The sequence below is a fragment of the Bombina bombina genome, chromosome 2, assembly GCF_027579735.1.
Source record: "Bombina bombina isolate aBomBom1 chromosome 2, aBomBom1.pri, whole genome shotgun sequence".
In the NCBI taxonomy this organism is placed as follows: Eukaryota; Metazoa; Chordata; class Amphibia; order Anura; family Bombinatoridae; genus Bombina; species Bombina bombina.
In genome coordinates this window covers 868,392,452-868,420,330 of record NC_069500.1, presented here as the reverse complement: position 1 = coordinate 868,420,330, position 27,879 = coordinate 868,392,452, and the positions used below count along the sequence as shown (strand labels likewise).

The 27,879-nt window shown below is 36.9% G+C and overlaps 1 protein-coding gene across 1 annotated transcript in view; it reads left to right on the top strand.

Annotated features, from left to right (window-relative positions):
• Positions 1-27,879, top strand: part of ANTXR2 (ANTXR cell adhesion molecule 2) — a 584,995-nt gene that overhangs the window by 416,930 nt on the left and 140,186 nt on the right. The window contains exons 15-16 of the mRNA XM_053703194.1: positions 2,654-2,821; positions 5,848-5,928. Of these exons, the coding sequence (XP_053559169.1) occupies positions 2,654-2,821; positions 5,848-5,928 (249 nt within the window). The remainder of the gene's footprint in view (positions 1-2,653; positions 2,822-5,847; positions 5,929-27,879) is intronic.

The window sequence follows — 27,879 nt, the reverse complement described above, 5'->3', positions numbered from 1 at the left end:
GGAACTAAGAGCAATATTCAATGCTCTTCAGGCTTGGCCTCAACTAGCTGCGGTCAGATTCATCAGATTTCAGTCGGACAATATCACGACTGTAGCCTATATCAACCATCAAAGGGGAACAAGGAGTCCCCTGGCAATGATGGAGGTTTCCAAGATAATTCTTTGGACAGAGGTTCACTCTTGCCATCTCTCAGCTATCCATATCCCAGGAGTAAAGAACTGGGAGGCGGACTTTCTAAGTCGGCAGACCTTTCATCCGGGGGAGTGGGAGCTCCATATGGAGGTATTTGCCCAGCTGATTCAACTATGGGGCAAACCAGAACTGGATCTGATGGCGTCTTGTCAGAACGCCAAGCTTCCTTGTTACGGGTCCAGGTCAAGGGATCCCCAGGCAGCACTGATAGATGCTCTAGCAGTACCCTGGTCCTTCAGCCTGGCTTATGTGTTTTCACCATTTCCTCTCCTCCCTCGACTGATTGCCAAGATCAAGCAGGAGAGAGCTTCGGTGATTTTGATAGCACCTGCGTGACCACGCAGGACTTGGTATGCAGATCTGGTGGACATGTCATCCTTTCCACCATGGACTCTGCCACTGAGGCAGGACCTTCTACTCCAAGGTCCATTCAAACATCCAAACCTAATTTCTCTGCGTCTGACTGCTTGGAGATTGAACGCTTGATTTTATCAAAACGTGGTTTCTCCGAGTCGGTCATTGATACCTTGATTCAGGCTCGTAAGCCTGTCACCAGGAAAATCTATCATAAGATATGGTGTAAATATCTTCATTGGTGTGAATCCAAGGGTTACTCATGGAGTAAGGTCAGGATTCCTAGGATTTTATCCTTTCTCCAAGAAGGATTGGAAAAGGGATTATCAGCTAGTTCCTTAAAGGGACAGATTTCTGCTCTGTCTATTCTTTTGCTCAAGCGTCTGGCAGATGTTCCAGACGTTCAGGCGTTTTGTCATGCTTTAGTTAGAATCAAGCCTGTGTTTAAACCTGTTGCTTCGCCATGGAGTTTAAATTTAGTTCTTAAAGTTCTTCAAGGGGTTCCGTTTGAACCTTTGCATCCCATAGATATCAAGCTTTTATCTTGGAAAGTTCTGTTCTTAGTAGCTATCTCTTCGGCTCAAAGAGTTTCAGAGCTATCTGCCTTACAGTGTGTGATTCCCCTTATCTGAATCTTCCATGCAGATAAGGTAGTTTTGCGTACCAATCCTGGGTTTCTTCCTAAGGTAGTATCTAATTAAGAATAACAATCAGGAAATTGTTGTTCCGTCACTGTGTCCTAATCCTTCTTCAAAGAAGGAACGTCTGTTACACAATCTTGACGTGGTTCGTGCTTTAAAGTTTTATTTACAAGCTACTAAGGATTTTCATCAAACATCTGCATTGTTTGTTGTCTACTCTGGGAGGAGGAGAGGCCAAAAGGCTTCAGCAACTTCTCTTTCTTTTTGGCTGAGAAGCATAATCCGGTTTGCTTATGAGACTGCTGCCCAGCAGCCTCCTGAAAGAATTCCAGCTCATTCTACTAGAGCGGTAGCTTCCACTTAGCTTTTAAACATGGGCCTCTGTTGAACAGATTTGTAAGGCGGCGACTTGGTCTTCGCATCATACTTTTTCTAAATTCTACAAATTTGATACTTTTGCTTCCTCGGAGGCTATTTTTGGGAGAAAGGTCTTGCAGGCAGTGGTGCCTTCCGTTTAAGTTCTTGCCTTGTCCCTCCCTTCATCCGTGTCCTAAGCTTTGGTATTAGTATCCCACAAGTACTGGATGAACCCGTGGACTGGATACACCTTACAAGAGAAAACAAAATTTATGCTTACCTGATAAATTTCTTTCTCTTGTGGTGTATCCAGTCCACGGCCCGCCCTGTCACTTTAAGGCAGGTGTTTTTATTTTAAAACTACAGTCACCACTACACCCTATAGTTTCTCCTTTTCTTACTTGTCTTCGGTCGAATGACTGGAGGTGGGGGGTTAGGGAGGAGCTATATAGACAGCTCTGCTGTGGGTGTCCTCTTTGCAACTTCCTGTTGGGAAGGAGAATATCCCACAAGTAATGGATGAACCCGTGGACTGGATACACCACAAGAGAAAGAAATTTATCAGATAAGCATAAATTTTGTTTTATAGGATGGAGCCAATTTAGGGTAAAATATATTTTTAATATTTAGTCTTATGTCATGAATGCTAACCTGTCTCTGCATTTCTATTGGTTGTCTGTCTCTTCAATCATAGGATGCATAAGCATTGCAAGCCCTGCTTACATACATACATACATACACTAGAAACAGTTAAAGGACCACTCAATGCTGCAGAATTACATAATTAAAAAGTACATAATAAAACGACAATGCAATAACACCTACTCTGAATTTCAGATAAGCAGTAAATTTTATTTTTTTCTTTCATTTTCCGGCCCCCTGTATCATGTGACAGACATCAGCCAATCACAGACTAAAATACATATACCCTATGAGCTTCTGCACATGCTCAGTAGGATCTTGTTCCCCAGAAAGTGTGACTATAAAAAGACTGTGCAAAATTTGATAATAGAAGTTTTCTTTGTTTTTTCTTAATAACGTTTTGCTGAATAATTTTGCAAATAATTTACTAGATTCAGTATAAAAACAAAACCTCTCTATTGTTTAGGTACGTTGGGGCGATAAAGGCTCTACAGAAGAAGGTGCAAGATTGGAAAAAGCCAAAAATGCTGTAGTGACATTGCCCGAGGATGAAGAAGAACCTTTTCAACCCAGACCTCAGAAGCCTAAAAATACCTCACAGCTGCCTTCAACAAAATGGTACACGCCAATTAAAGTAAGTTTTCAGATACGGTAAGATAAAAGGGCAATCTGAACCCGTGAACACATCATGCATTTGGTTGACCTTAAGGACTATACTGACATGTATATAGGTGCAGATGGTTAAAAGATAGATGGGGTTTTTAATGCATGCACAAAGAGACAGTAAGATCTATGCCCCACTTTCCACCTCTGAGCCAATCAAGATGGAACTGGTCATCACTACTAAAAAAATCTCTTATTTTTTAATGTTTTGCATTATTTTTCTGTTATGTTATTGCTCGAGGCAGGTGGAAGCTCCTTATACTTACTTGGCAGATATATTTTACATTAATATTAATGGCCCTGCTGTGGATCTCCAGTGATGTCATTAATTGCATTGGCGATGATGTCTTTAAGATTTTACTGGCTTCAGGTTGTGCTTTAGAAAATATTATTAAAGGGACAAAAAAGTCATAATTAGACATTCATGATTTAGACAGAGCATACAATTTTAAACAATTTTCCAATTTATTCTATTTAATTTGTTTCCTTCTCTTGTTTTCCTTTGCCGAAAGGTTTATCTAGGTAAGCTCATGAGCAGCAAAGAACCTAGGTTCTAGCTGTTGATTAGTGGCTACATATATATGCCGATTGTGATTGGCTCACCCATGTTTTCAGTTAGAAACCAGTAGTGCATTGCTGCTCCTTCAACAAATGATACCAAGAGAATGAAGGAAATTTGATAATAGAAGCAAACTGGAATGTTGTTTCAAATTGTATGTTCTACCTAAATCATGAAAGAAACATTTTGAGTTTCATGTCCCTTTAAGTGTGAGATGCTTCTGCTGCACATTCCAAAAAAACTAAACATTTATCTATAAATAATGACATTTATTAAAAGAATATGTATTTAGTACTGACCCCCAGAGCCATCTGTAGTCTGTGTATAAGCCTGCCCATGTACAGGTATGTTTTGGGAAATGATTTCTTGAAAATGAATGAAAGCATCTAACACATTTCCTGTTAGCGATAGGGTTATAAATAGTGTACACACAAATTCTGCTTTTTGCTTATGCTTTGCCTGTGAAGTCAAGCAATAAGGTACATGCAAGACTTGTGGCAAATATGAAAGAAAAACATTCATGTACATGTGACCTTCTACCCTATTGGTATTGGGAATCGTATGCAAGAAAAATCACAAAAGTGTGACACATTTTCAAAGAAGCATTTTTGAAAACCGAAAAATATTGGAAAAATTATTCTAACGGCGTTTGAATTACATAGATGAGCATTTCAAACCAGATGTATGTTCCTTTAAGAAAACCAAACATATTTGTCATATTTTTTTTATATTTTAATAGCTGTATACAATAAAAATATTGTTTTTACCATATGGCATTACATTTAAAGAACAAGGATATCACAGCAGCAAATGTGTTATAAAGGTTCTTTAAAGGGACAAAATACTCATATGCTAAATCACTTGAGAGTGATGAAGTATAACTGTAAAAAGCTGAGATGAAAATATCACATGAGCATCTCTATATTAAAAAGGAAGATATTTTACCTCAAAATTTCTTCAGCTCACTAGAGTAAATTCTGTGTAAAAAGTTATAGTTCAGTTACTGTCCAGCTGCAAGTTGAAAAAAACAAACAAAAAAAAAACCTAACATCAGCAGTGCTGAGGTAATGCTTTGCCTTTGCTGTGATCTCATGAGATTTCATAGAACTAACTTAAACTGAACAGTAAAATAACATGACTGTGCCTGAACATGCCAGATGCACACTCCCTAGTTTGTCCTGGGACAAGCATCCTGACTGGCTGCTTAAAGGAATGGTAAAGTCAATGTTATGTGCGATGCATAAATCAAAAATATATATTAATACAAGTTGAAACGCTATGTTATTTTTTTTCTTCGATACTTGCATTATTTTATTTTCTTCTCTTCTAATCTTGGTCCGTTACGTTATTTAACTCCGCCCCATGTTATATTTATTTTTCATCTCCGTGACGTGTGCAGCAGTTCCACTGGCTGCATACATCACTGCCTCAGCACGCTCCCGATATGGGTATTAAAGAGCTCATGCGCAAATTCTGAATTGTCAATGAACAAAGTAAACATTGAATCACGAGATTCATTGTTTTTACTTCGTTCATGGATAGTGAACAAGAACGCTGTGTAGCTTATGTTACCCCTAGCACAAACGAGCATTCAATTTTGATTGTTCGGTATATGCATGCACAAATTATACGCTGAGGGTAATTAATTTAGTTTGCGCATGCGCATATCTAACCGCGACGATAGTTGCCTCCCATAATGACGTATGAAAACAAGCCCGTAGATACACATTTTCATTGGACGTGTCAGAGCTATTGATTTATTCTAGCAAGGGGGGCCAGCGGGGGAACGCGACGAACATAGGAGTAAGTTATAGATTTACAGAATATTTTACATACACTTCATTTAGAGAAAAAACATATGCTAATTAATTTTCTGACAAACTATTGGTTACTGAAAGATGGCAGAATGGAGTTTACCATTCCTTTAAAGTTTTTTTACAGTGGGGTGCAAATACTTAGGAAATTTGAGGTAAAATATCTTTCTTTTTTACATAGAGATGTTCAGGTGATATTTTCTAGTCGGCTTTTTACAGCTATACTAAATCACTTTCATGTACTTCAACATTTGGGTATCATGGCCCTTTAAACAATGGAGTGGATGGTATTAGCAAACTATTAAATTTGTTTGTAATATTTTGAATACAATTCTGTTACTGTTTATTGATGTATCTTGAGAAATAAGATTAAAACTAGTTACTGTTAGAAGATTCGTTAGCTTTTACCCCTTGAGTATCTGTTAAGCTTTTTTTTGTGATAGTCTTTCAAATAATTATGGTGTTTAAATAACAAACTGTGAATTATTGGACCTCAAACTTAACTAATTTTTTTGCATGTTTTAATAGTTTTAGATGAAACTGGTACTTGTTATCAAATATAAATTATGTTATATCACAGATAAATTACTATGCTTTACAATAAAAATGTTTTATTTCTTTAAGGGTCGCCTTGATGCACTTTGGGCGTTGTTGCAGAGACAATATGATCGAGTTTCACTGATGCGACCTCAACAAGGAGATGAGGTAGGATAAAAATAATAATGTATATGTTTGGTTTTTTTTTAAACTGTATTCTTTTTCCACTTATAGCACTACCCTATACCTAGCAACACCTGCAGGTCAGTCATTGTGTACTAATTACTAACCTGCCCTAGATATCTATCTTCTTTAGTTTCGTCATGCATGTATAGCTGGACAATTAGCTGGCTCAATCTATCATTTGGTGGGTGGACAAAGTTCCCAGCTAGGAAACCTGTACCTCATTATTTCACAAGCAATTGGTTGTGCAGCCCTGCCCTTGCTCTCCCAACTGTCAATCACTCAGTATAAAGGGGTGTGAGGTGATTTACCTCACCAGCTATGACTGCTGCTTCTTAACCCCTTAATGACCACAGCACTTTTCCATTTTCTGTCCGTTTGGGACCAAGGTTATTTTTACATTTTTGCGGTGTTTGTGTTTAACTGTAATTTTTCTCTTACTCATTTACTGTACCCACACATATTATATACTGTTTTTCTCGCCATTAAATGGACTTTCATCATATCTTGTAATTTAGTATAAAATTTTTTTTATAAAATATGAGGAAAAATTAGAAAAAAAACACCCACTTTTTCCTAACTTTGACCCCCAAAATCTGTTAAACATCTACAACCACCAAAAAACACCCATGCTAGCTAAATAGTTTCTAAATTTTGTCCTGAGTTTAGAAATACCCAATGTTTACATGTTCTTTGCTTTTTTTGCAAGTTATAGGGCAATAAATACAAGTAGCACTTTGCTATTTCCAAAGCACTTTTTTTCAAAATTTACGATAGTTACATTGGAACACTGATATCTGTCAGGAATCCCTAAATATCCCTTGGCATGTATATAATTTTTTTTTTTTTTTGAAGATCTAGGTCCATTTTGGTATATTTCATGCCACCAATTTACTGCCAAATGCGATCAAAATAAAAAAAAAATGTTCACTTTTTCACAATTTTTTCACAAACTTTAGGTTTCTCACTGAAATTATTTACAAACAACTTGTGCAATTATGGCACAAATGGTTGTAAATGCTTCTCCGGGATCCCCTTTATTCAGAAATAGCAGACATATATGGCTTTGGCGTTGCTTTTTGGTAATTAGAAGGCTGCTAAATGCCACTGCGCACCACATGTGTATTATGCCCAGCAGTGAAGGGGTTAATTAGGGAGCATGTAGGGAGCTTCTATGGTTAATTTTAGCTTTAGTGTAGTGTAGTAGAAAACCCCAAGTATTGATCTAGGCCCATTTTGATATATTTCATGCCACCATTTCACCGCCAAATGCAATCAAATAAAAAAAAACGTAAAATGTTTTACAATTTTAGGTTTCTCACTGAAATTATTTACAAACAGCTTGTGCAATTATGGCACAAATGGTTGTAAATGCTTCTCTGGGATCCCCTTTGTTTATAAATAGCAGACATATATGGCTTTGGCATTGCTTTTTTGTAATTAGAAGGCCGCTAAATGCCGCTGCGCACCACATGTGTATTATGCCCAGCAGTGAAGGGGTTAATTAGGGAGAATGTAGGGAGCTTGCAGGGTTAATTTTAGCTTTAGTGTAGAGATCAGCCTCCCACCTGACACATCACACCCCCTGATCCCTCCCAAACAGCTCTCATCCCTCCCCCACCCCACAATTGTCCCCGCCATCTTAAGTACTGGCAGAAAGTCTGCCAGTACTAAAATAAAATCTATCTATCATTTTTTTATTTATAGCATATTTGCATATGCTGCTGTGTTGAATCCCCCCCCCAAACAGCTCTCTAACCCTCCCCCCTCTAACTTATTTGGAGCCATCTTGGGTACTGGCATATTACCCAAATTTTTTTCTGTGGTGTAGCTTCCCCTCCCAGGTCCCTTATATGCGATTTATTTTATTTATTTGCCCCCTCCCACTTTTATTGCAAACATTTTCTGTAGTGTAGCGGTTCCCACCCGCTCCCGCCCTGTGCACGAGCCCGCCCCCGTGCATGCGCGCGCGCCTGTGCGTGCCCCCGGCTACCCCGCCCACGATTCCGCCCCCCTCTGCATTACAGGATCACAAAGTGACTCTCTCTGCATAGGATGGCCAAGGAGGGTTATTGCAGTATGCCTCAATATCGAGGCATCACTGCAATAACCGGAAAGCGGCTGGAAGCGATCAGGATCACTTCCACTGCTTTCCAATTCCGACGACGTGCAGGGTACGTCCTCGGTCGTTGAGGGTATTTTTTTGGAGGACGTACCCTGCATGTCGTCGGACGTTAAGGGGTTAAAGGTAAATGAAACCCAAAATTTGTATTTAATGATTCAGATAGAGAATTCAATTTTAAACAACTTTCTAATTTACTTTTATTGTCTAATTTTTTTTTCTCTTGGTATCATTTGTTGAAGGAGCAGCAATGCACTACTGGTTTCTAACTGAACACATGGGTGAGCCAATGAAAATTGGTATTTATATGCAGCGACCAATCAGCAGCTAGAACCTAGGTTCTTTGCTGCTCATGAGCTTGCCTAGATAAACTTTTCAGCAAAGGATAACAAGAGAAGGAAGCAAATTAAATAAAAGAAGTTAGAAAGGTGTTTACAATTGTATTCTCTATCTGAATCATGAAAGACAATTTTTGGGTTTCATGTCCTTTTAACTCACAGTTAGCAGGCTTGCATGAGTGAACCTGCTGTGCAAGGGCTCCAAAGTACCCTGAGAGAGCTATTATTAAATGCTCTTATTTACTGGTCCTAGCTTATAAACTTAAAGGTACAGAAAGCAATGTTTAGCTATTCATAATAAAACAACTTTGCAATATACTTTCATTATTTATTTTGCCCTCTCTTCATGTAATTAAGCTCTGAAAATCTAGCAATTTCTAGTTCTCAGAACATGAATTGCACCCTGCTGACATCTTAAGGCTAACTCTCCCACATATCTTTCAGTAATTGTCTTTAACGATAACAACTGCTAAACAGAGTACTGTATACTATCTTTATAACCGGGGCTAGCCTTGTTTTCAGCAGACTAAAGCCCAAATGGTTCCTCCAAATAAGGTAAGTGGGGTAAATGGCTGATTTGTTGTTCTATAGCAACACAACAGAAATGTCTGGTAATTACAAGGTGTTACTGTCCCTTTAACATTGATATATATATATATAATATATATTAACTTGTAACATGCAAGTCCATGGGACAATGTATATATTCTGTTATCCATGTGAAATAAGCATGATGCTTGTTTTGGGTTTCTTTCTTTAACAATATGAAGTAAAAGCTATTTAAACTGAAACTAATACCGCATTGTCGGTTGCATACTTCCTAATAATACCTAAGGGTTTATAATTAAATCTTACTGATATTTATTGGCTAAGAAGTACAGTGAGCATTTATACTTATCAGCCAATAAGCATTAGTAGGAAGTACCTATCAGCCAATAAGCCTTAGCAGGAAGTACCCATATGCCAATGCTCATGGGTAGTATACTGCTTCATATCTTTAAATTTTAATTTAAACAACATTTATTTCATAGATTTTGAAGCAAAAAAAATCAACATGTTTTAAATGCTGCCGTTATCACACTAATGGATGATATATGGTTTTTTAGTACAATTACCCTTTAAATAATTGCCTTTTAGTGTTTTCTATGGATTGAAAGTAACAATGATCTATTATAGTTGTCATAGTGAGTTATGTATATCACAGGTAAAGTAATTCTGATTCCTTCTAGAAATTGTGTATCTTACAACCATTAATGGGTTAATGGAAGTCAAAATTAAAGGGTATAAAATGGTAAACTGATCAATTATAGCTAACTTTTTAATACATTGGGGCAGGAGCTCAATATTTTAGAAGCCTTAAAAAAGGTGACAGTAAAGTCAAAATTAAACTTTCATGATTCAGGTAGAGCATTCAGTTTTAAACAGATTTAAATTTGCTTCATTTTTATGGTATCCTTTGTTAAAAAGAATATCTTGGTAGGTACAGTAGCAGCAATGCACTACTGGGAGCTAGCTGCTGATAGGTGAATGCACATATATGCTTCTTGTGATTGGCTCACCTGATGTATTCAGTTAGCACACAGTAGTTTAATGCTGCTGCTTAACAAAGGGTATCATGAGAATGAAGCAAATTTGAGAAAATAAATTCAAAAGTAGTTTCACATTGTGGCCTCTAGTTATGAAAGTCTGGCGGACCTGATCCGCCAGTGCGGATCAGGTCCACCAGACTTCGCTGAATACGGCGAGCAATACGCTCACCGTATTCATCATTTCACCAGCAGCTCACAAGAGCTGCTGGTGCAACGCCGCCCCCTGCAGACTCACGGCCAATAGGCCGCCAGCAGGGGGGGGTGTCAATCAACTCGATCGTACTCGATCGGGTTGTATTGTTGCGATGTCTGTCCGCTCAGAGCAGGCGGACAGGTTATGGAGCAGCGGTCTTTGTGACCGCTGCTTCATAACTGCTGTTTCTGGCGAGTCTGATGACTCGCCAGAAACACGGGGCATCAAGCTCCATACAGAGCTTGATAGATAGGCCCCTGTATGTTCTAGCTAAATCATGAAAGTAACATTGTGAGTTTCATTTGACCTTTAAGGGCAGCGTAAATATTTGTAAATCCCATTATCTATACCATATTTCCTAGCAATGCCCACGTACACAGCAATAGATTTAGGTAGTATTACAGGGTACTATCTGCCTTCTGTTCTCCTGTACTCATTTCCACTCCATAAGGTGCTTATGAGTTGCCGCTACCTTGTTTGCCTGGTCATACAAAGTCCCCAAAGGAAAAAAAAAAATCCACTTTTTCAAGGGGACACAACATCTATTGTTGACTGTGTGCAGACCACTGGCAACCAGTTGGCCATCTCTGCTATAAACCAGTCAATTGGAAAGTTATTTACAATTGTATTCTCTATCTAAATCATGAAGAAAAGAAAATTGGGTTTCAGGTCCCTTTAAATACATTGCTGTGCTCAAATCTTAGCTAGCAGATTTATATTCCTAACAAAAAGCAAGACATATACTGTACATATGAGCTAAATAACTTCTAAACTAGATATAAATTGCTTCCCAAGGGCTAGGATTCTCCGTAGTGTAATTCTGATGTCGCACATTATCTCCCTTTGCTGCCAGAGGTTCTAACCAGACCACAGCGGTCTTTCTTTAATTTCTGTATTCTGAGAATCCTTTGCCAAGATAAAATAGCAAAGTCAGAATGTGTTTTCTGGTAACAGATTGTAGCAACACACATGGTTTACTATCTGGCAGGCACTTTCTGCATAACAATACACTATCACCTAGCTATCAGACTGGAAAGAATTTGCAGAGAAAAAAAAATTGAATTATTTTTCAATGTACTGTATTGTTAAAAATAATTTCTTGCATGTCTTAGATTGAGAATGTTAAAGGGACAGTCTACACCAGAATTGTTATTGTTTTAAAAGATAGATAATTCCTTTATTACCCATTCCCCAGTTTTGTATAACCAACACAGTTATATTAATATACTTTTAACCTCTGTGATTATCTTGTATCCAAGCCTCTGCAAACTGCTCCTTTATTTCAGTTCTTTTGACAGACTTGCAGTTTAGCCAATCAGTGCCTGCTCCCAGATAACTTCACGTGCACGAGCACAGTGTTATCTATATGAAATACATGAACTAACACCCTCTAGTGGTGAAAAACTGTTAAAATGCATTCTGAAAAGAGGTGGCCTTCAAGGTCTAAGAAATTAGCATATGAACCTCCTAGGTTAAGCTTTCAACTAAGAATACCAAGAGCACAAAGAAAAATTGGTGATAAAAGCAAATTGGAAAATTGTTTAAAATTACATGCTCTAGCTGAATCATGAAAGTTTATTTTGGCCTAAATTTTAAATTGTACAGTAAATATCATACATTTTGAAACAAAAAAAAGTAAAACCTAATAACTACAAAACATTTAGATCTGTAATGGTAGCTTATAACATACTGCACCAACAAATACCTATGAAAGAATATCAGTGTTTCATAAATAATGTACAACCCATCTACAAACTTGGATCCTGTTTGATTTCCATATCCACAAAAAATGACATAAATTGGAAATATACTGAAAAATAGTTCATTAAACACCTCTTGCTTTTGTGTAAAACTGTGTTTGTCCCACAATTCCTAGACACAAAAAACAAATTATGTGAGACACAACTGCTGTAAATCAAAAAGCTGGGTTAGGCAATTTCCAGCTTTTTAAAATACCTAGGTTACAGATTTTGCTTTTTGGCCTCACTAGGGAGTGTTGGACAAAGCACATTCACCGCCCAAAGCAAGGTTAAATGGCCCTTTAAAGGGACAGTCAACTCCAAAGTGTTTATTGTTTCAAAAGATAGATAATCCCTTTATTACACATTCCCCAGTTTTGCATATCCAACATGGTTATATTAATATACTTTTTACCTCTGTGATTAGCTTGTATCTAAGCATCTTCTGACAGCCCCCTGATCACACGGATATTTATTTATTATTATTTTTTTAATTCTTTTAATTGAATTTTAGAAGTAAAACAATATTACAATGCATGAAATTGTCAATTTATACATGATTAACAAGTATAATGTTCTTTTATAAACATATTTTTCTTAATTGTTAAGAACAGAAACTAAGCATAATAATAAGGGTGATCACTCATGTACATGTCATTATTACATTGGTGCTAGTATTGTAATTTTCCTCTCCAAATTTTTAGATGTAATATTCTCAGGTGAACTATTCTAAGGGTCACCGGTGTTAATGGTAATTGGAGAGATAGTTAGTAGCTAGTTACACAGATGACCGCCAAGGTGAATTGTCTATGTCAATGATTCAGATTATGTACAGGTATAATTGTAGTAATTCTATACAATGTAATTTCCCTTGCTTACAAAGTAAGCTCTATGGCGGAGCTGTTTGTTTAGGGGAACTAAGAGTTAGTAATATATGTGCGTTGTCTGATTAAGTAGGAATTTGGTTTCCTTGGAGACTAGATTAAACTAAGTGTTTGGAGAGAGAAAACAGAATGTTACATACACTTTCTCAGACTCACTGAATGGGCTTTAGAAGGGGAGGTAAGTTGTTATATTATAGGGGTAGTGAAAATAAGTAAGGGATCTAATAGTCATAGGATAGTCCATCTCTCTAGGAGACTTTATGTATGTTCCGGTAGGTATATAGGTGAGGGGGTATAAGTCCTATTGTTGGGGCCAGACGGAAGGCAAAAAAAAGGAAATAAAGAGGGAGAATCCCCTGTTGGAATGTGAGATGGGCCCAGTCTCCCTCCCTGGGTTGTCTTCCATCTGGCCCCAACACAGGTTAAGAGATCAAGTATATTAGGTAGGAGATCGCATATATTATAATGGTTAAAGGATTGCCTGTAAATAATTTGCTATTTATATAGTTAATATAAGGACAATGTGTATACTAAGGTGCAAATCAAGGTAAGGTTAATAGAACTCAAAACATTGAAGGAGAACCTTATAATAACAGTTTATAGTAGCTTAACAATAAACATTCAAACATAACATTTAATTTAGATGCTGTGCCCTTTGGCTTGCTACAATCAAGTGTTTGTATGTGGAAGCCATGCTTTTAGTACAGTTGCCTTGTGTCCCAGGGATCAGCTACTCTCACAGACAAAAGTGTATCTTTTACTATATTGGTAGACTGTGGGTCTGCCTATCAAATGGTACAAACAATATCAACATGGGAAAACATTAATAATATGGTGTATCAGAATATGTCTATCCCTGCTTTTCATTTGTTCCAACTATTATAAAAGAGAGTGAACCATGGGAATAATTATGTGCAATTATTTATGGAGTAAAACAGGACCTGTGGTTAGTCGGATTTATATTTCCATTTTTTTTTTCCTCTCTTTTTCCCTTTTTGAGTGAGGTGTAACCGTGTACATTTTAACCTCTAGGTCAGAATAAAAGCATTAGACATCCTTTGTAGCAAGGAACATTATTGGTTAATATTTGGACCCAGTATAGTAGTTCTCAGTATGCATCCAATGGGTCTATATATGTGTCTACTGCTTTTTATTTACGTTAATTCGCTTCTTGGGATCTAGTCCGCGACCAGCGCAGGCCAGAGCCATTTGATGTAATTTGAGTATAAGCAGTTCCTCACAGTAGTGAGTTTTCTAAAGGTATAACTGGATACTAATGGTATATTATGTGAGATTGTTTTTAAATGTTACATTTGATATGGCTAACATCAAATAAGTAAAATACTATAGGCAACAAATAACAAGTAACAAGCTTGAAATTAGTTTACAATATTTTAAGCAGAACAGTCCAACCGAAATTAAAAAAAAACAAGTTAGCATAATAAAACAGATTAACATTTGACTTTAAAGTATACATTACTGTTGAGTGTTCAGAGTCAACGGGGAATCATAGATAAGTCCAGCAAATAAGAAGGGCTTTAAAGCTAATGCTCAGATATAGGATCTGCCTCAAGGTTCTGTCTTTTGGATGGCTGAGGTCTCTGAGGTAGTGGATTCCATTCCATGGCTGTGGGACTTAGTCTATCTCTTCTTGGAAGTAAATAATCTTGTATATCTGTTGTTTGACTATTTGTATCCAGTGATTGACCAGGAGGTTGTGTGGATTCAGAGCCCCAACGATTAAGTAAGTCTTTACCTTTTTCTGGTAAGTCCAGCGATATAAGAGTTTCCATCCCTTGTGAATAAGGAGTTTAGTTCGGGTATCCCCAGCGAAATTGTATACCCTGTTTTCTTAAAGCCTTAGTAATCTCACGAAAAGACCCTCTCTTTCTCATTGTGTATTGTGAGAGGTCTGGGAATATCTAAATATGTCTAACCCCTGGTGGTAGAGATGGGGCGTGAAGGCCGCTCTTATAGGTGAAATAATGGAAATGAAAAATGACATCCCGTGGTTTGTCCATGGGGACATTTCTTCCTCTAGGGATTCTATGGGCCTCTGTCAATTAGGGCGTCAGAGGGGTCTTTGGGTGATTTTAGATGTTTACAATATTCTAGGATAAAGTCCTCTAAATCACTAGGTAAAACATCTTCTGATATGCCCACAAAGCCTTACAGTTGTTCCGTTGGGAACAGTCTTCCACATCTGCAATGTTGGCTTTAAGTATATCTACATGATCAACTAGATTTTGAGAGTAAGCAATAATGTTAGCTTGTTTGACTGCCAAGTCTTCTTGTTTGAGTTCCAACGCTTCAGTTTGTTTATTTATGACCCCTATATCGCGTCTCAGCTCGGCTACTGACCCTCTAATAGCTTTGTAAGAGAGTCTTGTAGTGCATTTAACTTTTTGGTCAGGGTCTCCACGATATCTGTTGCAGTAATTTCTTCCATTGCGTTAGGTGGCTGTTGGATGGGGTTAGAGTTAATAGACGCGATAGACGGTAGGGATAACTTTAAACTGATCTGCCAAGGATTTTCTGGTTGATCCTGAGGAAAGTGGCTTCTTTTTGGAACCTTGTGGCATGGTAATAAAGGATATCTCCGTCCCTTCTCCTCCCCCAGTATATTAAAGCAGTCTCCCAGGTAGGATAGACCTGTTTAGTTTAGGCCATTTACATGGTGGGGGGAGACATATTTGAAAGATAGAGCTAGCCCAGAAAAGAATGTGAAGCCTCGGTGTATATAGGCCAGTCAGGTTAAATAGTATGTGCTCAGGTCTCCCTATCAGGGTCCTATTGTCCCCACTGGACAAAGTCGGCAAAGGGGAAGTGGATATAACCCGCTCTAAAACACAGGGCGGGAAAGGGGGGAGAGGGATATCCTAGCAATCCACTATTAAAGCTGCCCAAATTTACTATGGCGAGTATCTCATGTAACATGTAAACAGTCCAGATATTCTACACTGTGTCTACAGTATAGGTCTAGAAAATCTCTTATGCAATCAAAATGAATGCCTTAGGACCTTGGTGTAGTAGATTTGAGATTTCGCAGAACTAGGCAGAAAGGTGGTTACTCTATTATGTGCACAGGAATATTATTGGGCCTAATTTGGTAAACTGCAGTTCCCCAGTCAGCTTAGGGTGTAGAATGCACAGTTGGGTTTATTATTCTTGTTATCTGGAGTATGGTGTGATTAACATGTCCCCAAATTTGTTAGGATTTATTTTCACTTTTCCCCTTAATAGAATATAGCAAGACCCTTATATATTGTATAGTACTCATGAGGTATGAGATGTTGGTCTTAGGACTCGGTTATCTTCTTCACTGCCCCTTCACTATATTCTGCTAGTATTCTCCAGCAGAAATCCGCTGTGAGGGTCACGATGTGAGCCGATGTATTAGGGCTACTTGAGTTGGAGGCTAGTGGCACGTTGCTTCTATTTAGTTTGCCGACTAATTTACTTAGGTGCACAACGTGGGTGTATAATGTGCGGCCTAAGAATGCAAACGTTTTCCGCTTGTTGCTATTTTTTATTTCCCTCTGTGTCTTCTTTAGGCTACTACCACCGTCAGAGAGAGCGGATCTAATGGAGACCAGATCCGATGCTGCAGGAACCTAGGCCCAATACTATGTCGCTCACAGTGCCGGATTCGGTTCAGCAAGCCAGGTCATATGCCGGGTGCGTCCTATGGACATTGTATCAGATAGTCCGTGTTTGGCTGTGGATCGAAGCCCCTAGGTTGTAGGGCTATTAACTCTTAGGGCTGGGCTTATCCATCGGTTGCCTTATTTACAAGCGCCTCTTAGCTGTGTGGCATGTCAGTCGAATGGCGGTACTGTCTTCAGCTTTCCCCTTGCGCATCTGCTCTGTTAGCAGCTGCCAATTGTCTCTTATAACCACCAGAGGTAAACCGATCCGGTAGATGTCAAGCCTGGTAGTTTGTTAGTGACAGAATAGTTTGGGATTGACCAAATAAGTACAATAAAGTGGGTAATTATGGGTTATGTGTACAGAGCTCAGCCAAGGTACGTCTGCTTGCTCTGACGGTTGGCTCAGCCCCCCCCACATGGATATTTATTTATTATGTATTGACTTGCATTTTAGGCAATTAGTGCAGTGTCATCCATAACTCATGATGTTATCTATATGGGCTACATGAACTAGCACTCCCCTATTGTGAAAAGCTAAAAAAAAAAAAAAAAAAAACGTGATAAGACACTGTCTGTAGTGGCTTAGAAATTTAAAGGTTTATATGTTATAAAGTAAATTAATATAATAATGTTGGTTGTGCAAAGCTGGGGAATGGGTCGTAAAGGCGTTATCTATCTTTTTAATCAATAACAATTTTGGTGTTGACTGTCCCTTTAACTTTAATTCTAACCTTTATTCACACATGATACATTTTATTTCTCCAGGCCAATATTTCCATTATGCTGACATGAATCAAGTTGCATGTCTATTTTACCCAATGCTGTCTTTCCAAAAGTAACAGTAATGTATTTGAATATTTTGTTTCTATTAATATGCAAGTAAATAATTAATCATAAAATAACTAGTATACATACTTTTAGTTAGTTTATTTCTGCATATGTAGATAATTAGTATTCATAGTTTTTAATTAACAATTCTTAATGACATTTTAAGCTAGATTTAATAAAACTTTCTGCAACATTGCCGCTGGCAAATGGTAAGATTCAAAGAGCTTTGTACCCACCATCTCGTTCGGGCAGGGAGTGGCAAGATATATCTTGCAACTGTTAAATTCCTGCAGCACAGAGAAACTGTGTAATTTCTTATGCTGACTGTGTTTACATTGTCTGTCAATAACTTGGATTTAAGTCCAAAAACTTTCAGTATAGGTGGGGATACCACAGGCTAAATCAGCTATTTCAAATGCCGAAATAAGGTTAAAGGAGATACTTATAAACCATTTCATTCACTCAAGCAGGTAAAATAGATCTTTTGGAACAAATTAAAGGGGTATTTTTGGGTAAACTGTCCCTTTAAGTTACAGGTACAAATTCCCCCCCCCAAATTACTTTTTTTTCCCTGTCTATAAGAAACAATCTTCTCTGTCTGTATCTTTGGTTTCACTATTTAAAAATACAAAGAACATTTTCGTCTATCTAGAGAACATTGGAATGTGAAATATTTACATTAAAATACAATAAAACATGATAAAACATTAAAATGGAATAAATAATAATGTTTAAAGGGACATAAAACAAGTTGGGATAGAGACAAAATATAATAATATGTACTTTAATTACTTTACCTGCAAATTTCTACTGCAGTGCCTCGCCATTAACCCTTTCTTTTTAGTTTCTGAATTTTAAAGCTCTAACTCCCCCCCACATTTCCTTCTATGGCTGTATCTATATCTATTGCTCTCTTGGTAGAATGCAAAAGTGAATAGGGATTATCTGCTGGAGCATGCCTAAAAGCTGTGAACTCAGTTGAAATACAATGCCCGTGTCTAAACACTGATAAGAGGGTTGGAGTTGGCCGCTCCAGGCAGTTTAGCTATGTAATTCATTTTGCTTATTTTAGAAAATTATTTTAAAATACTTACCAGCAATTTTTAAATAATTTTTTTTATTTTTAATTAATTAGTCCTTTTAGGATATACACTGATCTCAACATGTTATGTCCCCCTATTTATCTGGGAATGTCTCCAAATTGTGTGTGTGTATGTATGTGTGTATGTATATATATATATATATATATATATATATATATACAGTATATGTATATGTTTATATATATATATGCACACACATATATCCCCCAGGGATCAGTACTGGGCCCTGTTCTTTTTAATATTTTTATAAATGACTTGGAGCAAGGATTAAATAGCGACATCTCTATTTTTGCAGATGATACTAAGTTAAGTAAGGTCATAAGGTCAGAGCAGGACGAACTTTCTTTACAAAGGGATTTGCTAAAATTAGAACTATGGGCAAGTGAATGGAAAATGAGATTTAATACGGAAAAATGCAAGGTTCTACATTTTGGAAGTAAAAATAAGCAGGCTACGTATTTTTTAAATGGGACAAGACTTAGCCAAACACAGGAGGAAAGGGATTTGGAAGTAGTAATAGATAACAAGCTAAAGATGGGTGCACAATGCAGGGCAGCGGCTTCAAAGGCTAATAAGATACTAGCATGTATTAAAAGAGGCATTGATTCAAGGGAGGAAAGCATAATTCTGTCATTATATAAAGCCCTGGTAAGACCTCACCTTGAGTTTGGAGTGCAGTTCTGGGGACCAATTGCTAAAAAAGATATTGCAGAACTAGAAAAAGTTCAGAGAAGGGCCACAAAGCTAATAAGGGGATTGGAGAAATTAACCTATGAGGAGAGGCTAGCCAAACTGGGTCTGTTTTCTTTAGAAAAAAGGCGCTTGAGAGGTGACATGATTACTTTATATAAATATATTCAAGGCCCATATACAGAGATGGCAGAAGCTCTGTTTATTCCAAGAAAATTGTTTCTGACAAGAGGTCATAATTTAAGGTTGGAGGAAAGGAGATTTAATCTCCTGCAACGGAAACGTTTTTTCACTGTGAGAGCAATAAAATTGTGGAACTCGAGGTTTTTCCGGTGGGAGGAGCTGTGCAGTGTGAACACGCTGTGTCGGCGTTGAGAGCCGAAGGTTGATCAGCTCCATACTACTCTCTTCTGGCGTCTTATCTCCTGTTGTTGGTGCGGACAGCATCCTAGGGAGCCGGGCAAGTACTATTCAAGCCCAGACGGGAAACCCACAAAAGACTCAATTTTGGCTTCTTTGTCAAAGCTGCAACTTCGCTACTCTGTCAAGAACTGGCAACCTAAGTATTGTGCTTATTGATTTGTGCCTGCTTCTTGCTCATCGTAGTATGTACAACATGTATCTACTATAATAAGACACTTTTTTCTACTCAAGCCACAGACCAGTATTCTTGAAAGAACGATAGCTGGCAGTGAAAACAGATTACCTGAATGGAATAAACCCTGAGGATCAGTCGTGCCCGTTGTGGGGTAGCAATACCCCCTAGGACACCAAAGACACCTACAGAACGCTAACTTCTCTGGGAGCATTGAAAGTAACTTGAGCAAAGGTATCAGTCTCTAGTGTTCAGGGACATAACAGTGTAAGATTTCCGGCCAATCGGTAAGCGGCCCATTGTGCGAGCCTTTCCACCCACCCAATAGGAAGCGGAGGTGTGCCAGGAAGCAGACGACGCCCATCATTTCCATTCGGAGCTTATACAGGCTTGTTAAACCACCCAGAAATTGCATTGCTTGAAGAGGGTAGCAGATTGCTGATTGGAAACAATAACAAGAGCCCCAGAATACTCCCTGAGGACTGAGCAAACAATCTGGGCGATATATACACGTGAGTGACAAACGCCTGTTGCAATCTAATTGCTGGAATCTTTGTTTGTGTGTATATTATTCAGTGGTGGGTGGAGGCCTAGTAATACATCGCTACAGAATATGAGGATTTCCCCATGTTTGAATGCTGCTAAGACTATTTACTAGAACTATTTAAAAAGGGGAGGAAAGGAGTAACTGCATATATCTTCACCCCTGAAACAATACGCTGGACGCTATCGAGAAAGCCAGAGTTTATAACCTTTGCTCAAAAACTCTTTATGGACGCTACCTTGCAAAAAAAAAAAAAAGAGATAAAAAAAAGAAAGGAGTAATTTACTTATTTGTAACCATTATGATCTCCTATTAATCCTTTTCTCTTTTCTTATTATTTGTCCATAATTATAATATTGGTATCATAATATAATAGTAGTTGTACTTAAAGTGTATGGTATAAGTACTTTATAGTGCCTTAATGAAATAAGGGCTAGGAACTGGGAGCCATTAGTTTATTACCGGACCCAGGCACTCTTTATTTTTGCAGAGTTCTCTTTTATTTTCGATTATAAATCTAGGTGTTACAAGGTTTAGATTAACTTAATAGTTAACCCATTCAAGTTGTCTATACATATATAATGTTAATGGCTCTTGAGTCATTTATTTAAGAAGATCTTGATAATTTTAATATCCCTTTTGATACTTTTCATATCTCTTATTTAGTTGCGCAGAATCTGGTTGATAACTGGTTACCATGACAAAGAAAGGGAAAAGATTTTTTTTTTATTTAGCATAACTTTATTGTAAATCCTGCAGATTATCTTTAAGAAAAAGCTTTTTCTGTCCTAGAGATCACAGGCCCTATTCACTTCTGTTTGATTTTTTTTTTTTTTTCAACACAGGTGGAGTGTTACAGAGAACACTCAATTAAAACACACACGAGACACATAGCCATAGGCTAGTGCTAACGCACATACATAATTAAGAAGATAGGGAGAGGAGGGTTGTTTCTATATACACACATTTATCTTGTTTTATTCTACCACGTATCTGGGTTGTTTTTTCGCACGTTTACTTCACAGGTTACTGCCTGGCTTTTTTTTACGGACTAGGCAAGGTTTTCTTCTCTTTATTCACATTTTTGGATGGAAAAATTTATCACGCAGGGGAAATCTAATTCTCCCATAATGCCTGTAAAAACGAAAGACAAAAAAAGTAAAATTACTGATACCAGTTTAGATAGCACAATGGAGGCCACTAGGTCCCCATTTGATTCGCAAGCTCTTATAACCAAAATTTCAGAAGTATTTTCACCACAATTTGAAGATATTAAAAAAGAGCTGGGTTCAATTGCTACCGAAATAGGCTCATTATCGGCTGAGGTAAGACAGTTCTCAGCCCGATTAACAGAAGCAGAGACCAGGATCTCTGATATAGAAGATCAGACGCATGTTCAGGCTGATACCCTACGAAAACAAGAATCCAAAATCAAAAATATGCAGTTACGCCTGGAGGATCTTGAGGATCGCTCCAGGCGTAATAATATTAGACTAGTAGGACTCCCAGAACAGTCAGAATTTGAGGACTTAGTAAAATTTACATCCACTACATTACCCCTCTCTCTTGGTATGCCATCCCATTTGTTGCCACTCACAATTGAGCGTGCGCATAGATTGGGTCCCAAGAGGTCTTCTCTGGATGGAGTTGCAAAAAATAGAGTCTGTCTATTCAAACTTCTTAAATTTCAAGATAAAGTTGACCTATTAAAACTATTTAAAAAAGCTGAGCCCCCAGTATTTGGAGGCAGCAGGATATTATTATTTCAGGATTTCTCTTTTGAAACTTCATCTAAGAGAAGACAGATGGCCCCTCACTGTACACAATTAATAAATAAAGGGCTAAAGGCCCGAATGGTGTACCCTGCCAGAATTATAGTCGAGGATCAGTCTGGTACCAGACATGTATTTGATGATGTTACAGAAATTAAAAAATATATTGAGAGCAGCTAAGTGCAGGGAATTTCATTAGCCAATGTCTATGGTTTCTTTTTTAATATTGCTGAAAACGAATTATTTAATGCGATACAAGGATAGCGAAGTTGTTATGTTGTTCTATAGTATTCTAGGGTTGAGGTATGTGTTTTTTTTGTTTTTTTTTCCCTCTCCCCTTGTCTCTTCTCTCTCCACCGCTTCCCTTCTGCCTCATGCCGCGCCCTCAGCTCGCCCCAAATGAATTGTTCTCTCATAAATTAGCTATTGAATTTTAAGCTAGATCATGGTAGGAACTAAAGTATTATCTTGGAATATAGGAGGAATATCCTCTCCAATTAAACGCAAACTGATCATTAGGACCCTAGCAAGTTATAATCCAGATGTTGTTCTCCTTCAGGAGACACACCTTAATGAACATGAAGCAGCTAAATTGAAGATAAAATGGGTAGGGGAAGTAGTTTCTACGACTAGTCCATCTAGAAAATGTGGGGTTGCTATTCTCTTCCATAAAGAACTGGAATATAAGATTGAGAAGGTAGAAAAAGACCCAGCTGCAAGATATATACTTATCCATGTTTTTATAAAAAACATTAAATTTATATTTTGTAATATATATGCTCCAAATCAGTTTTCTAGAGAATTTTGGGAAAAAATAAAAATTAAATTATTTCCTTTTATTACAGAAAATTTAATCTTAGGGGGTGACTTCAATGCCACTTTGTGTCCCGTGCTAGACAGATTGTCTAATAAAAATAGATCAGTATATGTAAAAAATGCAAAATATTTATCACAATTTTGTGCCAGGTTAAAATTAGTAGATGTTTGGCGTCTAAAAAATCCAGATAAACAATCATTTTCCTGTGAGTCCAAAGCACATGGCACCTTTTCGAGAATTGATTTATTTTTAATTACGGAGAATCTGTCTATTCAGAAATTAGAGGCAGGAATTGGAGATATTATTATCTCAGATCATGCTATTATTTCTTTGACTCTTTTTACTAGGTTAAAACAACGGACCCAAACACCTAGTTTTTACTTTCCTCGATATCTGTACACTAATCCGAAATTTGTTAATTTTCTTAGATCACGGTGGCAGCAATACTATGCCGATAATGTGAGTTATTCTAATAAACCGGAAATTTTCTGGGAAGCTTTTAAAGCAGTAATGCGGGCAGAAATACAAACTTATCTCAGTATAGCAAAAAAAAAAGAGTAAAGCATGGGAAATTCAAAGTATGAATAAAGTCAAGAATTCATATAGTAAATATTGCCTAAACCGTACCTCGGCAAATTGGAAAAAATATCAAGATAATAGGAAGGAAAGAGATTTATTTTTAAAACAAAAACTTTTAGAAGAAGAAGCAAAAATGAATCTCCAATTTAAAGGAACCCACGGATCCTCTGCTAAATATTTGGCTAGACTCATTAAGGTTAGAAAAAAGAAAAATCTTATCTCTGTAATTCAAACTGATAAGGGAAGATACACGGAGACTAATGGAATCATGGGGGCTTTTTTTGATTACTATCAACAGCTATACTCTGGAGTTAAGGTAGATAATATTAATCAAGATCTTTTCTGGTCCATGATAAAGACACCTCAATTTAGTAGCGAGGATTTAATTTTAATTAATGCTCCAATATCTATCGATGAAATCAAAAAAGCCATAGACCACTTGAAAATGAATAAAGCTCCTGGACCAGACGGGTTCCCTGCAGAGTTCTATAAATGTATTGGCGAGGTCTTCCTGCCCACTTTAGAAAACTTATTTAATTACTATTATAGGTCGAATAATGTGATTTCTAGCTACTTTTCCGCTGCTAATATTTCTCTCATCTTGAAGAAAGGTAAAAATCCCGAAGATTTGGCCTCTTACAGGCCAATCTCGGTGCTGAATACAGACTACAAGATTTTAATGGCTATTATTGCCTCAAGACTTTCTGTTAGTTTAGCTAAAATTATCCATCCTGACCAGACTGGATTTATGGTGGCTAGAAATCCAGTAAAGAATACTCGCAAATTGATTAATTTCTTAGATTATGCTTGGAATGTGGATAGGGAGAAGAAGAAGCCTTCATGGCAAGAGACTGCTATACTCTCTTTGGACGCGGTTAAAGCCTTTGACTCGATTGTGTGGGAACATCTCTTCAGAGCGATGGTTCAATTCGGCTTAAAAGGGGAATTTGTCAAGTTTATTGTTAGATTATATCATAATCCAATCTCCTTCTTGCTTATTAATGGCTTCTTATCTCCTAAAATAATACTACAGAGAGGCACCAGGCAAGGGTGCCCTCTATCTCCTCTACTTTTCAACATAGAGCTGGAACTGCTTGCGATCCGATTTAGAGATGTATTGGAGGGAGTCCCATTCGGCCCATACCGTCTTAAAACATTGCTTTATGCAGATGACGTGTTGGTTTTTCTTACCAATATCCATCAGTCTATCCCCATGATCATACGCGTGCTAGAAATTTTCAGTTCCTTCTCAGGCTATAAGATTAACCTAGAAAAGAGCGAATTAATGTGTATAAATAACCCTCTGATAGCCGGCATTGATATCCCATTTAAAATGGTTGATGTTATTAAATATTTAGGCTTAATTTTACATAAAAATCCTAAATTTTAGTATAAGGCTAATTTTGAGCCTTTGTTTCAAAAAATTGGATCTGATTTACATCTATGGGCCACCTTTCCATTGTCTATCACAGCTAGAGTAAATCTGATAAAATCAATTATTTTTCCACGTTTATTATATCCTCTTCAGAATCTGCCTCTATTTATACTAAATAAGGATTTAAAGCTTTTTAACACCCTAATCTCCAAATTTATTTGGAATAATAAAAGGCCGCGCAATTGCACTGGCCAGACTAATGCAAAATTACGGATCTGCGGGTTTGGCGCTTCCCAATCTTAAATTATATAACCTGACTGTAATGGTTAAAACGGCAATAGATTGGTTAGCTGGGACTAACCTAGTCTCATCAGTAGAAATAGAGAACCATCTGATCACCCCATTTACGTTAAAGGCTATACTACATATTGCTGTCCAGAAATTACCGCAGAATGTTAGCTGTCTCATCACTATTAGGAATATAGTATTGGCCTGGCAGAAGTTTTGTGTAATACTAGATATAGATTACTTGTTCTCTGAATGGCTTCCTATTATAAATAATCCAATTTAAGGACAACATTTGTAAATCATGGCTCACGCTAATTCCCTCGATAAATCATGATAAGATTACTCAGAGTTTTGACTCTCTACACAAGTGCAAAGTCCCGATTTCTTGGAATGAATCTCACATGAAGCTGGTTAATAATTTTTATCTTTCCCCGTGGAAAATTTCTAGAATGTTTCCGTCTTTGGTCAATTTATGTCCTCGTTGTTCACATGTTAGAGCCGATGTACTCCATATGTTTTGGACATGTACTATGGTAAGACAACTGTGGCTGAAGATTATCTTCTGGTTTAATAAATTATATAAAATATCATGTGCTTTATCTGCGGAGGATATTATCTTTCTATCCCCTCCACAGGAGGCTCTTAATGTGAATACCATAAATAGCTTAAATACCATTATTCTCACGGTTAGATATTGTATACTCAAAAATTGGAAATCTAGGCGGATACCGGGATTAGCTATGGTCTTTAGGTCACTACAAGATCAAATTGTTTTCGAATCGTTTCATCTTCATGAAGCGTCTGAGACAAGGATCAAGAAGTTTTTTTGGAAATGGACACCAGTTATTTTATCTTACCCACATTCTTTGCAAAAGAGGATTTTGTCGCCTTTTCTTTCCTCACAAACCTTTGCGGAATTAACGCTACTGGATATCTTTCCACATATTTGGATTAATGGTACCATGAGAGAATCTTAGTTGTTGGCGCTTTGGGGGGGGCGGGGTGGGGACGAGGCGGTGGTGGGGATAGGGATTGGAAGAGGAATACCCCGGTGTATGGTCTTCCCCTTTTCCCCTTTTTTTTTTTGTTTTTTTTTTTTTGTTTTGTTGTATTGTCTAGTTTTGTCTTGTTGCTTTGTCTTATTTTGTTTCCATATTTGTTGTTGTGTTTCGAGAAGGAAAATTTAGGAAAGCATATTAATGAAAAAAGATTATGGTTCATGATTTTAGATACACAGGGTAGAGATATAAAATCATATCTTGTTATGTTTGCTTCTTGATGAGAAATGTCTAGGACGTTAGTTCAGAACGATCAGTTAATAATAGCTAATTTGCTGCTCATATTTGTAATAATCTTTGTGTCTTCTTTTTTCGTTATTTTACTTGTACATTGATAAAGAGAGGTTTAAAATTTTCCATCTCTATGTATTAGAAAATAGAAATCAGGAGGTTTATTTATAATTGTCATTGTTATAACTGTGATGCAACAGATTTGTTTATTTGTCGACAACTTGATTGTTATAATTTTTTTTCTTTTTTTCTGTTGACTTTTATATTTAACCTCAATAAAAAGAATTTGAAAAAAAAAAAAAATTGTGGAACTCATTACCAAAGGAGGTAGTGAATGCCAATACCATAGATACATTTAAAAATAGTCTGGATAAGTTTCTGTATACAAACAAAATTCATGGATATGATTGCTAGTATTAAATGGGTCACATTTTAATGGGGTTATTTAAGCTTAACTGAAGCTTTTTGTAAGTATTTTAGATTTGTATAGGTTGAACTCGATGGACTTCAGTCTTTTTTTCAACCTTATCTACTATGTTACTATGTTACATATGCACACACACATATATAAACACATAAATACACACATATATATATATACACATGCTGTATATACACTATATACACATATGTATATACATAATAGCCCTTTCCAGCCAAACACCTTGTCATATATTTAACCCTTTATTATAAGATAGTGTATATATGAGTGTAACACTTTATTCTAATGTACGTATGTTGTGTTTGGTGCAACTTCTATTTACTCCCTACACTTCATTCTAGCAAACCCAATGAGTGCAAATTTTGTTTGCGCTTGAGCACACCTTTTACTTTTAACTTGTAATAAGCTTGCAAGTTAGCACGGTCGCAGTATTGCTTATCGCAACCCGCCCTAACTTTAGCACGATGATTGTAAATTAGCTCTCTTGGCAAAAAATAAATAAAATAAGGCTGTATTGATTAATTTCACACTTATGTTTTACTGAAGTGGTAAAATATGTCGTACAGCAGCACATTTTTTCCCCCCACTGATAATAATTAATTACTAAATAGTAAAAACTGTCAGAGGTAATTTTAATAGATAATACCAAGATTTTTTATACCAGTACTTAGATACGATTGTATTTAAAACAAAAACAAAAATGTGCACATTAATAAATTTGCTTCATTAAAGTTGCACTTCCTTTTTTTTTTTTATGTACTTTTCTTTGATAAATGTTTCTTCTAATTTATAATGAAGTGGCGATGATTATTTCCCATTTAAATGTATCCAAATAAATAAATTGCTTTTGTTTTTTGCCCATTTAAATAAAAAAAAATTTTTTAAATTTCAACACATATACATAATAAAAAAGAAACACTAAAATTGGCAGATTTTAAAATATTTAAAGGGACACTAAACCCAAAATATTTCTTTCATGATTCAGGTAGATAATACAATTTTAAACAACATTTCAATTTACTTCTATTATCTAATTTGCTTCATTCCTTAGATATCCTTTGCTGAAGAAATGCACATGGGTGAGCCAATCACACGAGGC